Genomic DNA, 17560 nt, shown 5'->3' on the forward strand with positions numbered 1-17560 from the left:
AGCAGTGTGCTCAAGGAATCTAATGATACACAAAGCCTCATTGCCAGATACTTCATTAATTCCTCAATCCATTAGGAGCCTTAATGGCCTATGCCATTGGAATAAGTATGGAAATCCAGTCCCCCAAGAAGGTACAGTACTCTATAAATCATACCCGCCTCAGGATTCTCTCAGCCCTTGACACAGAAGAATAGATGAAAAATCATTGCACTTCTTGAATTGCGTTATCCTACAGGCTCTCAGAATAACTGACATCCTTTAACTCTTTAACCCTCAGCCCTTGGTTCTCAAAGTGTGATCCCTGGATCAACAGCATCAGCACCATTGGGAACTTGTTAGAAATGCAAATTCAGTGGCCCTAGCCCAGCACACTGAAACTCTGGGGGTGGGGCCAGCAATCTGTTTTTTTATAAATTTTTTTTTTTTAAAGATTTTATTTATTTATTTGACAGAGAGAGACACAGCGAGAGAGGGAACACAAGCAGGGGGAGTGGGAGAGGGAGAAGCAGGCTTCCCGCTGAGCAGGGAGCCCAATGCGGGGCTTGATCCCAGGACCCTGGGATCATGACCTGAGCCGAAGGCAGACGCTTAACCGACTGAGCCACCCAGGGGCCCCCCCCTTTTTAAAAAAGATTTATTTATTTTAGAGAGAGAAGAGGGGGGAGGGGCATAGGGAGAGGGAGAGAGAAACTTAAGCAGACTCTGTGCTGAGCATGGCGCCTGACAAGGGGGCTCCACCTCATGACCCTAAGATCACAACCTGAGCTTAAACCAAGAGTCGGATGCTTAACCGACTGTGCCACCCAGGTGCCCCTCGATGGGTTTCTAAATTGAAAGGACCATTTTTTCTTAAAGATTTTATTTATTTATTTTTGCGAGAGAGGGAGGGGGAGAGAGAAAGAGAGAGAGAGAGAATGTACACATGAGCAGGGGGGAGAGGCAAAGGGAGAAGCAGACTCCTGACTGAGCAGGGAGTTCCACGCAGGACTCCATCCCAAGACCCCGGGATCATGACCTGAGCCGAAGGCAGCCACTTAACCGACTGAGCCACCCAGGCGCCCCAGCAATCTGTGTTTTAAGCAGGACTCCCTGTGACTCTGACCTGCTCTAATATCCCTGTGGCATAGTTCTATAATGAGGGCTTTTTTTTTTTTTTTTTTTTTTTTACTGTTGAGGAAACATATGAGCAGGCCCATATCTACTCTCATATCCCTGATCCATATCCACCCTGACCTACGTGCTCGGATTCAGTTTGAGCAAACATTAACTGAGTAGCTGTTACATCCCAGGCATCCTTCCTAGGGAACCATAAAGGTAAAGGACACTTTAAAGTCTCTCTAGTGTCATCTATGCTAGTGTTTTCCTGCAGTGCTGCATTGGCCTTCCTGAATGGCAGCCCCGCCTGGACTTCGTTCTAAAGCATCCAAAATGATGGTCCTCTAGGCTGCCTTATTTAACTTCTCAAAGCCTTCATTAACCATCATCCACCAGTTGGCTCCTCATCCTTTTCCCAGTGGCACACTGGCACCTCTGTGAATTGCAGGAAGGATGACCCTATCTTTCTGAACTTTTTCTGCTTTTAAATGCCTGATAATCTTGCTGTTCATGCACTCCCTACTATCCCTGTCCCTCTAGAATTGGTGTTGCCCCTACCCCCTATCCATTTTCACACTAAGGCCGCTGCTAGAGAGGTTCTTTCCTACAGAAGACAGAGTGTCCAACCCTGATCTTAAGGGAGCAGCTCTGTTTAGAGGAAGGCATAAAATCTCTGTCAATAAAGGGCAACAAGAATAAAAAACTCAAAATTTACCTTCCTCCCAATAGCTATTTCCCTAATCCAAGTCCTCATCATCCTGTGCCTCAATATTTCTGTGGCTTCCTAATAGTTTGTTTTCCCACCTCAATCCATCTTGCTGATAGAGTGATCATTCTTTCTTTTTTTTTTTTAATTTAAATTTTAGGTAGTTAACATACAGTGCAATATTGGTTTCTGGAGTAGAATTTGGTGATTCGTCACTTGCATACAACACCCAGTGCTCATCATAACAAGTGCCCTTCTTAATACCCACCATCTATTTAGCCCATCCCCACCCACCTCCCTCCATCAACCCTGTTTGTTCTTTATCATTAAGAGTTAGAGTGATCATTCTTAAATACTAATTCTATTATACTAACTTCAAATACGTGCCCAAGGCCTATAGCAAGGGTCAGTGAACTAAGGTATGTGCTTGCTGTTACAAATAAAGTTTTATTGGAACACAATGACAGTCATCATTTGCAGATTATCTGTGGCTGCTTTTGTGCTACAGTGGCAGAGTTGAGTGGTTGCAACTGGGACTCTATACCATACTAGCCTAAAATATTTATTATCTGTCACTTTAAGAAAAAGTTTGCTATCCCTGGTCTGTTTACACATAACATACTGACATATTTGGGTTTAGTTCTGCCAACTTACAATGTTCTTTCCCTTTGCTCCTGTTTGTTCTGCTTCTTTTTCCTTCCTTTTGTGTCTTTGTTTGAATTCATTATTTTTCCTTATTCTGTTTTGTTTTTCACACTATTAGTTAATTGGTACTTTTACCCCTTTCCCAGACAATTCAAGAACATTAGAACATTTTAAACGTCTTTTACCACTTCTTCCTTATATGTTTCAGTTGTTATCTGTTCATATTCTCTATATTTGAAACCCAGAAGACATTACTATTATTGTTTATAAAGTCAATATTCATTTAGACTTATCTACATATTTAGCATTTTGGTTGCTCTTCGCTTCACACATACTTCTCATCTTTGTATATGAAAAAGAAAAGAAAAAGTCTTTATGTTCGCCCTCACATTTGAATGATAATTAGGCTGAATATAGACCAAATTTAATTTTCCTCCGGAAACTGAAGACATTGTTTCATTGTCTGTTAGCATTCACTGTTGCAAATTAGAGATCTGATGGTAATCTGATTTTTCTCTTTTGTTCTCTGGAAGATTTGGGGATTTTTCTCTTTTTATTTTGAGATCTAAGATGTGTGTAGGTGATTTTTTAAATTAATCCTACTTGTTGGGCTTTTTTATAGATCTGGAAAATTTCTGTACTTTTCTCTTTTTTTATTCTTATAAGATGCCTTTTAGAAAGATAATAGAACATCTGGATCTCTTTTCCATATTACTTAGCATTTATGTTCTGTTTTCTTTTTTTTTTTAATTTTCTTCTAGGTTCTGTACAATCTCTAGGTTCCATCTTCCAGTTGCTAATTTGATCTTCAATAGGATACAATCTAATATTCAGCACATCTTGATTCTTTTTGACTGGTATTTTGAATTTCTTAGCTATGTAGTTGTTACTTTTTTCCTAATGATGGGATATATTTTGGAATTTCTGTCATAATATATACTGTACCTCTTTTTAACTCATCTGTGCTTCCACTTACCTGACTCCTTAGGTCAGATATTCTTCTATTGAGTAATCATAGCACCTCTCATTTATTTTTGTTTTCCCTCAAATGTTTGTGATTTTTAAAGTATCTGATTGTATTTTAGTTGTGCATCATGGGTGCACTTTTTCTTTCCTCAGCCCAAATGAGAATCCACTTGGCTTGCTGGTGAATGATGAGGCAGATCATAGGACTCTGATTCAGATCAGATAGGATTACCTCACCTGCTGATGATGTTTGGGGCAGGATGGGCCATGGGCTGGTCCAGCAGTGCGTAGCTTGTCTTTTAGTATTTGCTTCCACTCTTGGCATTGGCCTTGCCAAAACTATCCCCTCAGAGATACCTACTAATAACCGTTTGCTGGGGATCTGCTCCCTGGGATTAGTTGTACCTTTTCTTGGTAGGCAGTACTATTATATTTTCACTCTTTTCCCTTTATCTTTACTTAGGGGTTAGAGCTGGGAAAGTTGTGGCACAGGCTGAGTCCACCATCTTGATCCAATCAGCCATGTGTTTCCTGAAGGCCTTCTTCCCTGTCTTGCCTCCAAGCATAACTCATTGCACCACTCATTCGGGTTCCACATACCACCTTGTCTCTATTTCTTTCATAGTGCTTATTCCATTGTAACATTCTTAAGAACTGTCTGTTTGTCCTTTTCTTTGCCCTGCTGAATTAAGTTCTGTAGCCCAGACATGTGTAGGTGTCAGATTGCCACAGATGTTTCATCCAGGTTACAGAACAACTGGTTTAGTAGCAAGCAAGTGAAAATGGGGTTTGGAAATACAACACAGACTGTACTATAAGATACAGAATGGCTCCCCTACTTGGTTTTATGTATTTCTCTATCTCCTCAAAAACCTGAGGAGATTTGACTTAAAAGTCAAACTTCCCAACTCTATGAATAAACATCTTCCAAAGCATCAAATTATAGTAGTCTGCAGTTAGGTTGACTTTGTAAGGATACTGGTTATATCCTTAGAAATGACCACCTCTTGTCTTCCTTGAAAAGGAGAGCCCTTCCCTTACTAGATTCCAAGGATTGAATCCTCACTGGCTTAAGTGTATAATCTCTGTTTCTTTTGCCTTTTCTGGAGGGCCTCTGTTTAATGAGGCAGTTAATGGTGGAAGAGGTTGGAGTTACCAATTCATTAACTAGCTTAAGTCATAATACTCTTTCCTACTCTTAGAATTAATTGGGGAAATGGGAAACCATTTTTCCTTTCATATCTGTCAATATCTGAACTTAAGTCAAATGCTGACTTCCAGGTAGTATGATTAGGCTCTTAAAAGATTGTCTGATTATTCCTGGGGCTCCTGATACGAGTTTTTGCTATTATATCTACCATCACATTTCAAAAAATTGGAATTGGCAAAAAATATTAGAATGCCAAGAATTACCAAGAATGTATTGAAACTGATAACAAGAATTGTTGAGAGCACCTGGGTGGCTCAGTCAGTTAAGCAGCTGCCTTCAGCTCAGGTCATGATCCCAGGGTCTGGGGATCCCCCCTCCCCCTCATCAGGCTTCCCTACTCAGCAGGGAGTCTGCTTCTCCCTCTGCCCCTCCCCCTGCTTGTGCTCTCTCTCTCTCTCAAATAAATAGATAAAGTCTTTTTAAAAATTGCCAAGATACCAAGAAAGTAATACTTTTATTCAGATTATAATGGGTCTTGTTTCAGTTCTGTGGTTCTGTGTGTGAGTACGTGTGTAGTTTCTTAATCAACTAAGCCACATCCTTAACTCCCACTTAAAAATACTTAATTGTACATTGAATCCAGATATATAGGGAGAGCAGATAAATGTCTGGAGTGTGGGGCCCTTATGGGGACTAGTGAGAAATAAGATTGCTCAGATGGACTATAAGGGTCTATTATAAGCCTCTTCTATCTCATGCTATTCCTTCTCCTTTTTTTTCTGGAATGTTTTGGAGATAAGGAGAACCCACTGAAGGTCATTTAAGCAGGAGACTGACATTGGATTTATGTTGTAAAGAGATCACTCTGGCAGGCCTGGGGAAGATGAATTGAAATGGAATAAAATAAAGACCAGTTAGGAGGATATTACTATGCTGGGTACCATGGGCAGAGGCAGTGGCAGTTGGTATAGATGGGCAGGGAGAGATCAGGGCAAGATTAAGGTACAGAATCTATAAGACTAAAGTTGCTGATCTGATGTAGGGCGAGGAAGAGTTAGAAGTTAAGTGCACATTGATTCTTACAGGTCTGTAATAAAATATTATGATCCCCAAAGGCATTGAGTTTAAGTACCTTTTCTGTCCCAGGAAGGAAAATGTACCTATAAAAGAAGAGCAGCTGCACCAGTATTTGATCAGATTGCAGACCTTTTTCATCCTTAGGAACAAAAAGTCAAGCTTTTTATCATTCTCTTTCTTCTGCTTTCTGAACCTACCTTATGTTGTTCTACGACCATTTTTTTCTAACCTTCAAGTATTCACTAATTGTACATTTAGTGAAGCACAAATATAGTGAAAATGTCTAGGGCTAATTGTATGCAATTTAATTTTTAGATTGTGGTAATCATTATTGCTGTTTTTATTTTCATTCTCTCTTCACCAGGCATAGTCAGCTATAGATACTCAACAAAATTATGCCCTTTGGGGTGATTTTCAATTTTCTCACTTTGGGAAGCATATTTTTTATCAGTCATGAAGGGTTCAGATTTGTATTATTAAACACTTGAGCCTCTAGTTTCCACATTGGACCATTAACACTTTACAGTTCCTTATAAATAGAAAACTAAGACCTGAAGATCTCATCTAATTTAGGAGAGTAGGTACCTACCTTCCAAACCCATATTCTATCTCTTGTTGTACCAAAAGTCCTGCCATGCAGGAGGTAAAAGAGAAGTAACTTAAGCATTCATGGGTGATTTACAGGAGCACCCCTGGGGGCTTTCCTTACTGTGCCTGGAGAAGCATATGCAAAAGGGTTTGGCTTTCCTAACCACAGGAAGTATTTCAATATATGTTTGGTAGTATGTGTCATTAAAAATACACAACTTACATTGTCACAGTTGCTCTCACCACTAGGGCCCCTGCAGGGTCAAGACTTATTGATGTAATCAGTTTTCTGCCTCTCTAATAGCAATTATTCTATGAAGTGTGGAAATCGGCTGAGTTACAGTTGGAATTGATGTTTGTCTTTGTTTTAACCCTCCAGAAATGCATCTTCTGCAGATACCGGGTTAAGAAGGTCTCTGGAGCCTGTATCCAGTGTTCCTATGGCCGCTGCCCAGCCTCCTTCCATGTCACGTGTGCTCATGCTGCTGGGGTGCTGATGGAGCCTGATGATTGGCCATACGTGGTGAACATCACATGCTTTCGACATAAGGTCAACCCAAACGTGGTAAGGCCTTCCCTTCCTTCCCTGATGCCAAGACTGCATATGAATTCCCTCCTGTACACTTCCCAGGGCTAGCATGCTCTACTCTGTAATGTTACTCATTGTTGACATGTCCAGGCTGTGAGTTCCTTAAGGGCAGGGATTGTACATTATTATTTACTCGTATTTGCCCAGGACTCATTAGTGTCCTGATCCACATACCTGTACATCTTGGCCTTCAGGTTTTATTTCATCTCTTCTAGAAGAAACAAAGAGCAGTAACACAGTAAAGGGAAGAGGGCGGGTGGTGACAAATATCTGGGGCCTTGCCACCTGAGGTGGGATAAGCTAGGTGCATCATGGAGGCTCTAGGAGGAGTAAGGACAATTTCAGAAAAGCAGAAATGTAGAAGAGAAGTATAGAGGTCACTTTTTCTGCCTTTTCTATTTTACTCAGGACTGAACCTTTTTCTGGGCAAAGAGTGTTTGCAAGTAAATAACATGTGAATTTAACCATAAATTAGTTTACCTGTTGTTGGCAAATGGAATCTTTCATTTGTTTTAAATGCTTAGAAAAATTAGGACAGTGTGAAGATGGGTGATATGCCTTTGTTACTTTTCCAGTTCACTGTAATTGTTTTGGGCTGCCAACAAGGGGCAGCTTTGCTAACTTGCTGCCCTTTGTTATCCCTGGGAGGCTTGGCCACAGACTATTTGCAGCCTAACATACTTGTCCTATGTCTCTAATAACTTCCTGTGAGCAGCCTGCCAGGTTGTCAGTAAGGGCTTGGGGAACCATGACCCATACACAACAAATCTCCTGGCTTTTTAATGATTCCAGCAACTTCTGTTGGTGTCTTGAGAGATACTTGATGTTTGTGGGTTGGGACTTTGTTCGGTTGTGTGTGAATGCACAAATGTATGAGATGACATCACCAACTGTCACATCTGTTTTACTTTCCATGTTTTAGGTGACAAGTTGCATATTCATTCATGCTTTTTCCTTAGTTTCTTGAACTGATGGGCTTTTGCTAAGAATAGTATTATATATTCAGCAGAAAATACATTTTAGCAACTTTTTAAAAAACTACAGTAATAACACATTGCATTACGGTGGTGCTTTGCCGTTTACAACGTGCGGTCAATAGCATTACCTCATTAGATGACACATGGGAATGCATTTTGAGATGTGAACCAGATCATGACCTCCCAAGTCAGAGTAGTTTATGTTCACACTTGGACTTTGCCAGCACACATGTGCAACCTTGTGCGAGTTCTTGTCTTGGAGCCTCAGCTTCCCTGTCTACAAACAAAGGCTTGCCTGTCTCACTGTCTTGTTTTCAGCCCATGGCACAGGATGAGCCCTCAGAAAACGGAAGTTGTATTATTACTCTCTCGTTTACCGCTACTGCTGCTGCTGGCTTTGGTGCTATAATTCTGTGCGAACTGGGCCTCATGAGTAGTAGTATCCCTGCTTCAAGGATAAGAAACCCAAGTACAAAAAGGTTCAATTCCTTGCCCAAGTGGATTCAGTTAATGAGCAACAGGTGCTGGAATGTAAATGCTTTTTCAGCCCATTCTCTATTATTTGTTGAATTCCAAACTCCAAGCCTTGAATGGAGCTAGAGGTGTTCATTTGAAGCTTTGCTTGGGATCACACATTCTTATTTTAATATTCCAAAGCTCTGTGGTTACTAAATGATTATATTAAAGTTGCTATTAAACCAAGATCCATATGTTTAATCAGGATGTCATTCCTTCTAACTATGACGTGTTGGTTCAGTCAGGTTTATGTTACTAATTGTTTCATAAATGATGACTGAAAAGAACATCTACTCACTGTCCTCTATGGATCCACTTTAAGTTTGGTACACTTTGTCAAACATGGGGAAACATCGTATAATTTATATTAAATGGTAGTTTTTCCTTATGAAGGTAAAATTTTAGTGTTTGTAAATTGCCTTGGCAAAGTTCTCTGGTGGGAAGCACTGTAAATACTGGATTTCCAAAATGTATTCCTGATAGCTGTTACTTATCCATTATTCTTCAGTTGGACTTCAAGTATGGCTTCTTCCCCAAAATGTTTGACAACTAACCAGAAGGAATTCATAAAATCTGAAAACTTTGGTTAAGAGCATTGTGAATTGTCCCTATTGCATTAAATATGCTTTACTTTTCAAGCATAAAAAAGTTCAAATTAATTCTAATATTTCTATTTGTGTAAACTGTATATACCAGGGGTTATACTCTCAAGAGCTGGAACTATAGTTTGGCTATATTTTCACCATACCTGATTATTTGGAGGTAGTGGGCAATTGCTGAATCATAGCAGTGAAAACTTATAAAATAAAATTCAGGCAAAGTTGGCAGCCTAACCAGTCATTTTACAGAATAGAGGATGCCTGCATAGTTCTGGTGAAATGAAGTTGCTTCAATAGGATCTACATTTTTACTCACGTTAGGGTTTTTGTTTCTTTTTTTTTTTTCATTTCTCCCAATTATTTGTTTTTTTGCACCAAAAGGACCATTTTAAGGCAACTTCTACTCTTCCTTTAATGCCAAAAATATTCTAACTAGCTTTTTCAATGGGCTTTGAGCATAAACTCATTCTGATAATAGTGTAAAAATTTCATCTGATTTATTATAATGCATTCTTCCATTAGACAGTAAGCACCCTTTTAATTGAAAAGGTGGTATTTAAGGGGTGCTTGGATGACACAGTTGGTTAAGCATCTGACTCTTGGTTTCGGCTCAGGTCGTGAGATTGAGCCCAGTGACGGGCTCCACATTCAGCATGGAGTCAGCTTGGGATTCTCTCTCTGCCTCTCCCTGCCACATGCTGTCTTCTCCCCACCCAAATAAATAGATCTTTTTTTTTTTTTTAAAGGTGGTATTTGAAAAAAATACTTGGCTTCCAAAGTCTTAGAAGATAGAAATATGTTAGAGAAAGTGCACAGCTAATCCCTGTTATTTTAATCTAAATTTTTATATGTATTTTTCAGTGTTTTTGTCAAGCATACTTTTTGCTGGCACCTGCTATCTTTCAAATGTAAGATTTCATTTGTGTGTGCATGTGTACGTGTGCACGTGTGTTTATGTTGTAGTGTTGTGATACTTGACCACCCACCCTTTGCCACGATTCAGTGTGACCTATTTCCTGGCTCTGTTTCAGAAGGTTCCATTGGATGTATTCCTAACCACTTATGTGGATGTTGCATAGATGTTTTTAAGGAAAAAGAAAAACTAAAGAACACAATAAATAGTAAAATGGTTTTGAAAGTATGAGCCTTGAAAATATATTCCTTCTCCAAAGCAAATAATGAGCTACTCATAAATTATATACTTCCTGCAAAGTACAGCTACCACAGGGTCTGTCTCCTCACACCTGAGTAAATTAGAGGGTGTCCAAAGGAAGAGACACCTGAATAATGGAGGGCAGCGGAGGAGAGAAGATGGCATGCACAGATCTTTTTTCGGGGGCAAATTACTTCAGTGAACCTTCATATTAGATTAGAATATTCCATATACACAGTGTCAGAACACTAGAGTCACTTGCACTTTATACATTAGTTCATTGCAATGAACAAAGCGCTTTTTAATAAAAGTATCTTATTTGAGGTACATCATTTTTATCTCAATGCCCTCTCCTCTCGAAAAATATGACATTGGAGAAATTTGTCTCTTTCGTAGTTTTCTGAGCTGTGGCTACTAACATGGAGATAGACACCTATTCAAAGAAGAACTTTTATAGAGAAAACACCTTAGTGGACAAATTTTTTCCTACTATTTTGTGTATTATTTTACTCAATGTTATTTTAACTAAATTTTTAAACTAAGTCATTGTTTTAATTAGATTTTTTTAACTAGGTTTAATTAATATTTTCTCTCTTCGACTAGCACTTGGCCACCCATGGAAGCTGCTTGGTATAAATTTGTTACAATAGTTCTCTAATGCTAATGAATGGGATTAGTGGAAAAGAAGAAGAATAGTATTTATTGAGCATCTTTATGTCAAGGGTGTGTCAGCTATTTCACATGTGCCCCTTATTTCAAGGCAGTGTTATTGATGTGGATAATGGAAGGTAGTGGTTATGTTGGCTTCCATATTAGCACCTCCTACCCTCAAAGGTCCTCTTGTCTTTTGTTATTCTACCCTCCTAGCCATCCTCCATGTCTTCTTCTGGCACTCATCCTTGTAATAGAACTTGAGACCTTGTTCAGCACTTACTTTTTTTTCTCAGCCTATGTCTTCAGGCCAGCTCCCCAGGCAAGCTTCAGTACAATTCATTCTTGTGCCATCACTATGCGTGGCTCAGGACGGGGACCCACATTGCACAGGATCTGGTGAAGGGCTCAGAGCAAGGTGGCTCTTCTGGTTAATCTATTCCTATATAGCTAACTTTTGATGGTACCAGGGTGAAAATACCTGTCAAAACTAACTTAATGAAATCTTTCCTTGGTATGTAAAAATAATTCTCACCTCACCAACATTTGGAACAATAGATGATCAAAGCTCCTAAACTTAAACCCTAGAATAGTTCTTAATCACAGGAGAACATTGTATAGTATACTTCCAGTATCAGTTTTTGAGAAAACACATAATAACAAAAAACCTTCCAGAAGTTGGTAACACTTTTGTATGAATTCATTATGATGAATCTGCAGTTGATTGTGGCTTGATCGGGAGAGACCTGACACACACTCCCACTGTAAATTTCCAATTAATTAGCCAAGGATATAGAAATCTAGCAGAAATGGTTTGATGAGAGAGAGTGGAAGTGCATGCAACCTAGCCTAACAAAACTTCCCTGGGCTCTCTCTCCCTAGTGAGCGTATGCAGTTGCCTCTGTGTAAGGCACTGCCAGGTCTGAAACAAGAGATATATTGCTCTACCACAGGGGTTTATACTCAGGAAAACTGATTATCCGTGTCTTTCACTTAATAAAATGTTTATAGACATGAAGGGGTCCTATTTTTATGCCAGAACCAAGGTCAAGAAGACCACCTATTCTACTAGAGGAAGAAGGTAGGCTCAGTTCCCAGATGGGTACCTGAGGAATATCTCCCTTCAGTGTTCTACCGTTCTAGAAACCTGTTTTCCTGGGGTCTACCCCTGACTCTGGTTTATGGCTTTCTTTTTTTTGATGTTATGTTAATCACCATACATTACATCATTCGTTTTTGATGTAGTGTTCCATGATTCATTGTTTGCGTATCACACCCAGTGCTTTCTGGCTTTTAATCCAGTTAGTTCCAATAGGCATTTTGGTTTGAAGACCGGAATTACATTTCACCATATGTTGCATTTTACCATATGGTGCCCCTCAGGCCCTTGATGGGTGGTCATAGGATTATGTTTTTGTAATCAGGCAGCATTTATTTAATTCACATCAGTAGGTAGGACTTTGCTTGACTGTGCTTTATATTATTTGACCCTTTTGAGCATCATTTTGGTTTATAGCCTCTTATAGATTCAATGGGTACCAATTGACTGTAATTTTCTTCTTAATGCTTCTGTCACACTTTGACCATTTGGAGCCTCTTCTTTTTTTTTTTTTAAGATTTTATTTATTTATTTGAGAGAGAGAGAGAGAGCAAGCACGAGCAGGGGGAGGGGCAGAGAGAGAAGCAGAGGAAGAAGCAGGCTCCCCCCACGCAGGGAGCCCAACGTGGGACCTGATCCCAGGACCCTGGGATCATGACCTGAGCCGAAGGCAGACGCCTAACTGACTGAACCACCCCAGGCGTCCCGGAGCCTCTTCAAGGTGACTTTATTTTCCTAATTTAAAACCACTTCCAGACATCTTTGAAACTGTTGTTGCTTTATTTCAATAAGAAATGGCAAAATCATCTTGATTTCCTTGTTTCAAACATGGCATCAGCAACGCATCAAGGAGCCGAGGTTCTTTTTTAAAGGTGCTCTATTAGAAATCAAATTTGAAATGAAGGGTGTTTTTTTTTTTTTTTCATGCAACACCAGCTACTTTGGCAGGGGAGCCACATTAGTGATAGAGTAGGAAAATAATTCTTTTTCAAATGATCAAGAGTTTATGTTGATATGTCCAATTTTTTTCTGTTTAATAAGTTTATTTTTATATTGTTCTAATTTGAGGGCTTATTAATACACTTTTTCCTGTTACCATTAACTTGTCTTTTGATGTCTTTTGATGTCACAGCATAGGTTGTTATACCACCCGTGTTTATATTAATTATATATTATATTAATAGATAAAAATTTTAGGAGTCTTTGTTTTCTTTTTTTTTGTTTGAACCACTGGATCAGTGTCATGGAATTGGCTTCCACGTTTGTAGGTCTAGAAAATCCCACTTTCAAGCATCACCTAAGCACCTCTTTCTTAAAAAGAAACAAAACAATCCTTATCTTCCTTTAAGGAACAGTAAAGCAATGAAAATACAGGGCACTAAGTATTGTAACACCATTGATAACCGTCATTTTTAGGATTTTCAGAAAAACATAAAATTTTGATATTTTGTCTAAAATTCTTTTAATTTCTCATGGGCTGTGTGGTAGGGCCCACCAACTTCTCACCACCCTCTTGTCCAACGCCAGAGCTCCTAATTGCAGCCTGTTACTCTCCGGAGGGTGAACTTCTCTGATTCTCAGCTTCCTTTCGTTATCATTTCAGGATAGTTCCCCAGGCTTGAAAACATTTTAAACTTTTTTGAAGAAAGGATGGGATTAGGGTAGAAAGCTGTGACCCCAATAAACTGTGACCCCATTCCAAGATTTTTAAATGAACTGAAACCAAGGAAAATAAAGCCAATTTTTAAAGACTTTTGGAATTGGAGATAAACTGATAACAGATTGGCCATGCATACTCCCTACCTCTCCTTTCTTATCTTAGCACTTGTTTAGCCAGCTCATAAAAAATAATCCCTACAATGCCTTTGCTTCCAAAATTTAAATTATTGATACCTGGGGCGCCTGGGTGGCTCAGTCGTTAAGCGTCTGCCTTCGGCTCAGGTCACGATCCCAGGGTCCTGGGATCGAGCCCCGCATCGGGCTCCCTGCTCAGTGGGAAGCCTGTTTCTCCCACTCCCCCTGCTTGTGTTCCCCCTCTCACTATGTCTCTCTCTGTCAAATAAATAAATCTTTAAAAAAAATAGAATAAGAATGATGCAATCTGGGGGCGCCTGGGTGGCTCGGTCATTAAGCGTCTGCCTTCGGCTCAGGTCATGATCCCAGCGTCCTGGGATCGAGCCCCGCACTGGGCTCCCTGCTCCGTGGGAAGCAGTCTTCTCCCTCTCCCGCTCCCCCTGCTTGTGTTCCCTCTCTAGCTGTGTGTCTCTCTGTCAAATAAATAAATAAAATCTTTAAAGAAAGATAAAAGATAAAAAGTAATCTAGGCACAAAGGTTAGTTATGGAGAACTTCAGTTAGATTGCTTTGAAACTTTTCAATTCAATATACAGGGGGGCATGGAGTGTCCTGGAAATAAAAACATAATTTTTTTTTAACTTCTTAGCCCAACTTTAAACATTCTTCCTGACATGCCCTCATTCACACACCTGTTGTAAGCAGATGTACTTTTTTGAAGAAATGATGATAAACATTGATTCAACATATAACGTGAGTTGTGTTTTAAAAGCTTTACAAGTATTATGTCATTTAATCTTCAAAGTACCATTTATGATAGGGACTATTACTAACTCCTCTTACAGATGAGGAAACTGAGGCAAAGATTATTTAAGTTACAATTTGATATATATTACATAGGTAGTAAGGGAAAGAATGGTCGAAACCGGGCAACCTGATTCAGTGCCCAGGCTCTTAGCTACTGTGCTCTATTACCATAATAAGATAGGCTAAATAAAGATAAGGATAAAATGTCCTGGGAGCCCAAAGAAGGAAACTACGAACTCTATTAAAGGCAGTCAGGTAGAATTCACAGAGGAGGTTACAACTATGAGTTTTGCCTGCTCTAAGTGTAGCCTTCTAATGCCAGTGAGGTTGCCTTGGCTCCAATAGGGCTGACAAATCAAACTCAGCAATGGATTGAATCCATCCTTTCTTTTTCCTTTTTATTTTCCTTTAGTCTGGAGCTCAATTCTGTGGCTCAACTCTGTCCACTTTTAGTTTCTCTCCCAATCTTTTAAGGAAGGGAACCAGAATGTAGCTAACACTCATCTAACAATGATCTAACTGGCCTCTTCCTATCTCCCAGATCTGGGTGTCTTTGTGTTTCATTGACAGTAGAATTGTTTTGGTGGATGTTGTTTTTCTTACAACAATTTAGATATTGCTAACTCCCACTCTGTTCAGTTACATTTGCTATGACCAACATACTCTTCTCAGACTTGTGCACAATTATCTGGTGTTTGTATATATATATTTTTTATTCTACATAAGTTATTTTCCAAATGCCCTGCTGACTTTGCACTGATACTGAAAAACAGATTTCTAACCCAAGGAAAGGTCTGGAGTAAAAAATTCTTAACAAGGATGAAAAAAAAAATACTACAGTGATTAGGGCCTGAGTCTGATCAGTCTTCCTCAATCAAACATACAGTAAATAAAAGAAATCCCTTATCCCTTACCTTTTCATCGATAGAAATGTTTAGTTGAGATCTCAGTCCATGTATCCCAGGTGATAGAAAGTTAACACCAGGTTTGCCTGGGGGGAGAAATATTTAGCACAGACGTTTTAGAATATTTACATTTGGAATGAATCTTCCTCTCGTTCACTTTATCAGGTAAAACCAGTGAAAACATAATTTTTTAAAATTTTATAAAGAAAATGAAGTGTATCCTATTTCAAACTTTTCTGCTCTCTATTTAATACCCCACATTTAGTTTCCTCCTACTTCTATAGCCATTTCCACAGGAAGAGTGGGGATCAGCGAGCATAGAGCTACTCTCCCCCATGCTTTTTGTCAGGAGAAAAAGGGCTTGAGTGGACCCACAGCAGAAGGTAGGACAGCCCTACTATTTAGTCACTGGCCCTGGCTGCAGGGCATAGAGGAGAGGTTCCACTCACACTCTCCCCAGAAGCTCCCCAGAGTAACCTCCACAGACTTTGGGCCAGAGGCTCTTCTGCCTCAAATTGAGCCTTCTTCAGCTTACTCTTCCGTCCTTCCCCCTTTTCCAGATCTTTTTCCAAGTCTGGCCACTTCGGAAGGGTCTATGCACCAGTCCCAGTTCAGGCATCATCTGCAGGGGTTTTAGATCTATTTCTGATACTAATTGAAGTGCTTCAAGGGGTTTTGAATCTGTGGGAAGAGACAACAGATGTCTCCATTGCCGATTCCAGTTTTAATCAGCCAAAGATACAGAAACTGATCAGAATGGGGAGACCATGCAGGCAGAGCAGAGGCTAAATGCTTGGGGGTGGTGCTTCTCCTACACTTTGTTCCCTATGGGGGCTACAGAGTTGTGGCAGTGTCTGCATGGAGTTGGCTGCTGCTGGATCTGAATAAAAGTCATATTTTGTGACTATACAGTTCCTCTGTATTAAGGGTTTACATCTCCATTCTAGAAAAATTTACTTTTGAGAGTCTGGGCGTTTCCATTTAAGGAAATTCTTGCAAGCAATCAGCCCTTGAATCAGATACAGGGTCAGCAAGGCCACATCCTCATCTGTGGGTAGAAAGCAGAGTTGGGTCCCAGGGGGTTCAGAAAACTCTCTCTTCCCTTAGGGTAGCCTTTCTCCAGACTTTATTTCTGATCCTTTAATCTGGTTGGGTAAAAGAATACTATCTCAGATATATTTCCTGGAAACATCCAAATGCGCTGGAAAAATGTTAGAGCATATATTTTGTGGGACGCATTATTTATTTTGCAAATTGGCAATACTGACTCCTGAGGGCCTGAGGAGCCCCTGAAATAACTTTGAAGCCATGTCGGGGGCTGAGACCTTACATGTTTTTAACATGAGTGTTAGTAGTTACCCTCTGTAGAGCCTTGATTATTAAGAGATCTCTTATCTGACAGGCTTGGTTATATTTATCTCTCTCAAAATGTATAATAATGCATGGTTCACAGAAAAGAATGTATTGCTGAACTTTTTATTCTGGCCTTGTAAAACTGCAAATGAATCCTGATTTTATATATAAAAAAAAACAACAACAAGAAAGATCTGCATCTTGGTGCAGGTGTTTGGTTATTATCACAAAAGCAGACTCCTCAGAATCCCCAAGAGAAACTTGTCAATGTTGTGTTTCCTCCTTGGCTCTGTTACTCCCATCACACAGCATGCATGGAACCTGGGAGCCAGTCAGCAGACGTAGGCTTGTACTGCATGAAGGAATGTTTACATGGCACAGTTGATACTTGCCAACTTCAAGGACCACACATACTGAGGAAATCAAGTCTTTCTCTCCAAGGACCACTTACCTGGTTTCATTTTTTAGTATAGGTGAGGTGTGTTTCCATGTAAAATGCTTGCTCACTTTCTCACAGAATTGATGTATCTCAGTACCCAGAAAATTTTAAGCTTTTCAGCAACTTATAGTCTTTTTTTAAAAAGAAAATAATTGAGGGATGCATTATTGCCTAATAGCTTGTTAAGAAAATTAGTGACACTAATCCCATATTTTAACACTGGTATTGGAGTGAAACACCATGGATATGGTGGAGAAATACAAATGGAATGTGTCAACAGACAGACAACAGGAAAGGGTATTTGACATTCCACCATCTTGTAAAGCATAAGAGGCAGCATTTCGCAATTCCTTCATGTGGAAAACAGTAATTAGATGCCATAGTCATAATGAAATCCGTAGATACTGACAAAATGTAATGGAAGTGTAACTTTTTAAGACTATTAACTGCAA

At 39.6% G+C, this 17560-nt stretch overlaps 1 protein-coding gene across 13 annotated transcripts in view; it reads left to right on the forward strand.

The window, feature by feature from the left end:
• Positions 1 to 17560, forward strand: part of KDM4C (lysine demethylase 4C) — a 459829-nt gene that overhangs the window by 388393 nt on the left and 53876 nt on the right. For 9 of the 13 annotated variants that reach the window (XM_064578944.1, XM_064578938.1, XM_064578940.1 and 6 more), the window contains one exon: positions 6607 to 6792. In XM_064578944.1, coding sequence (XP_064435014.1) covers positions 6607 to 6792 — 186 coding nt within the window. Of the gene's footprint in view, positions 1 to 6606; positions 6793 to 12328; positions 12533 to 17560 lie in introns of those variants that run through there. The other 4 variants (XR_010407538.1, XR_010407537.1, XR_010407539.1 and 1 more) reach the window with 3 other exon arrangements.

Source organism: Mirounga angustirostris, unplaced genomic scaffold (assembly GCF_029215605.1).
Source record: "Mirounga angustirostris isolate CCGP_5_RB_7025 unplaced genomic scaffold, mMirAng1.0.hap1 SCAF_15, whole genome shotgun sequence".
NCBI classification, from domain to species: Eukaryota; Metazoa; Chordata; class Mammalia; order Carnivora; family Phocidae; genus Mirounga; species Mirounga angustirostris.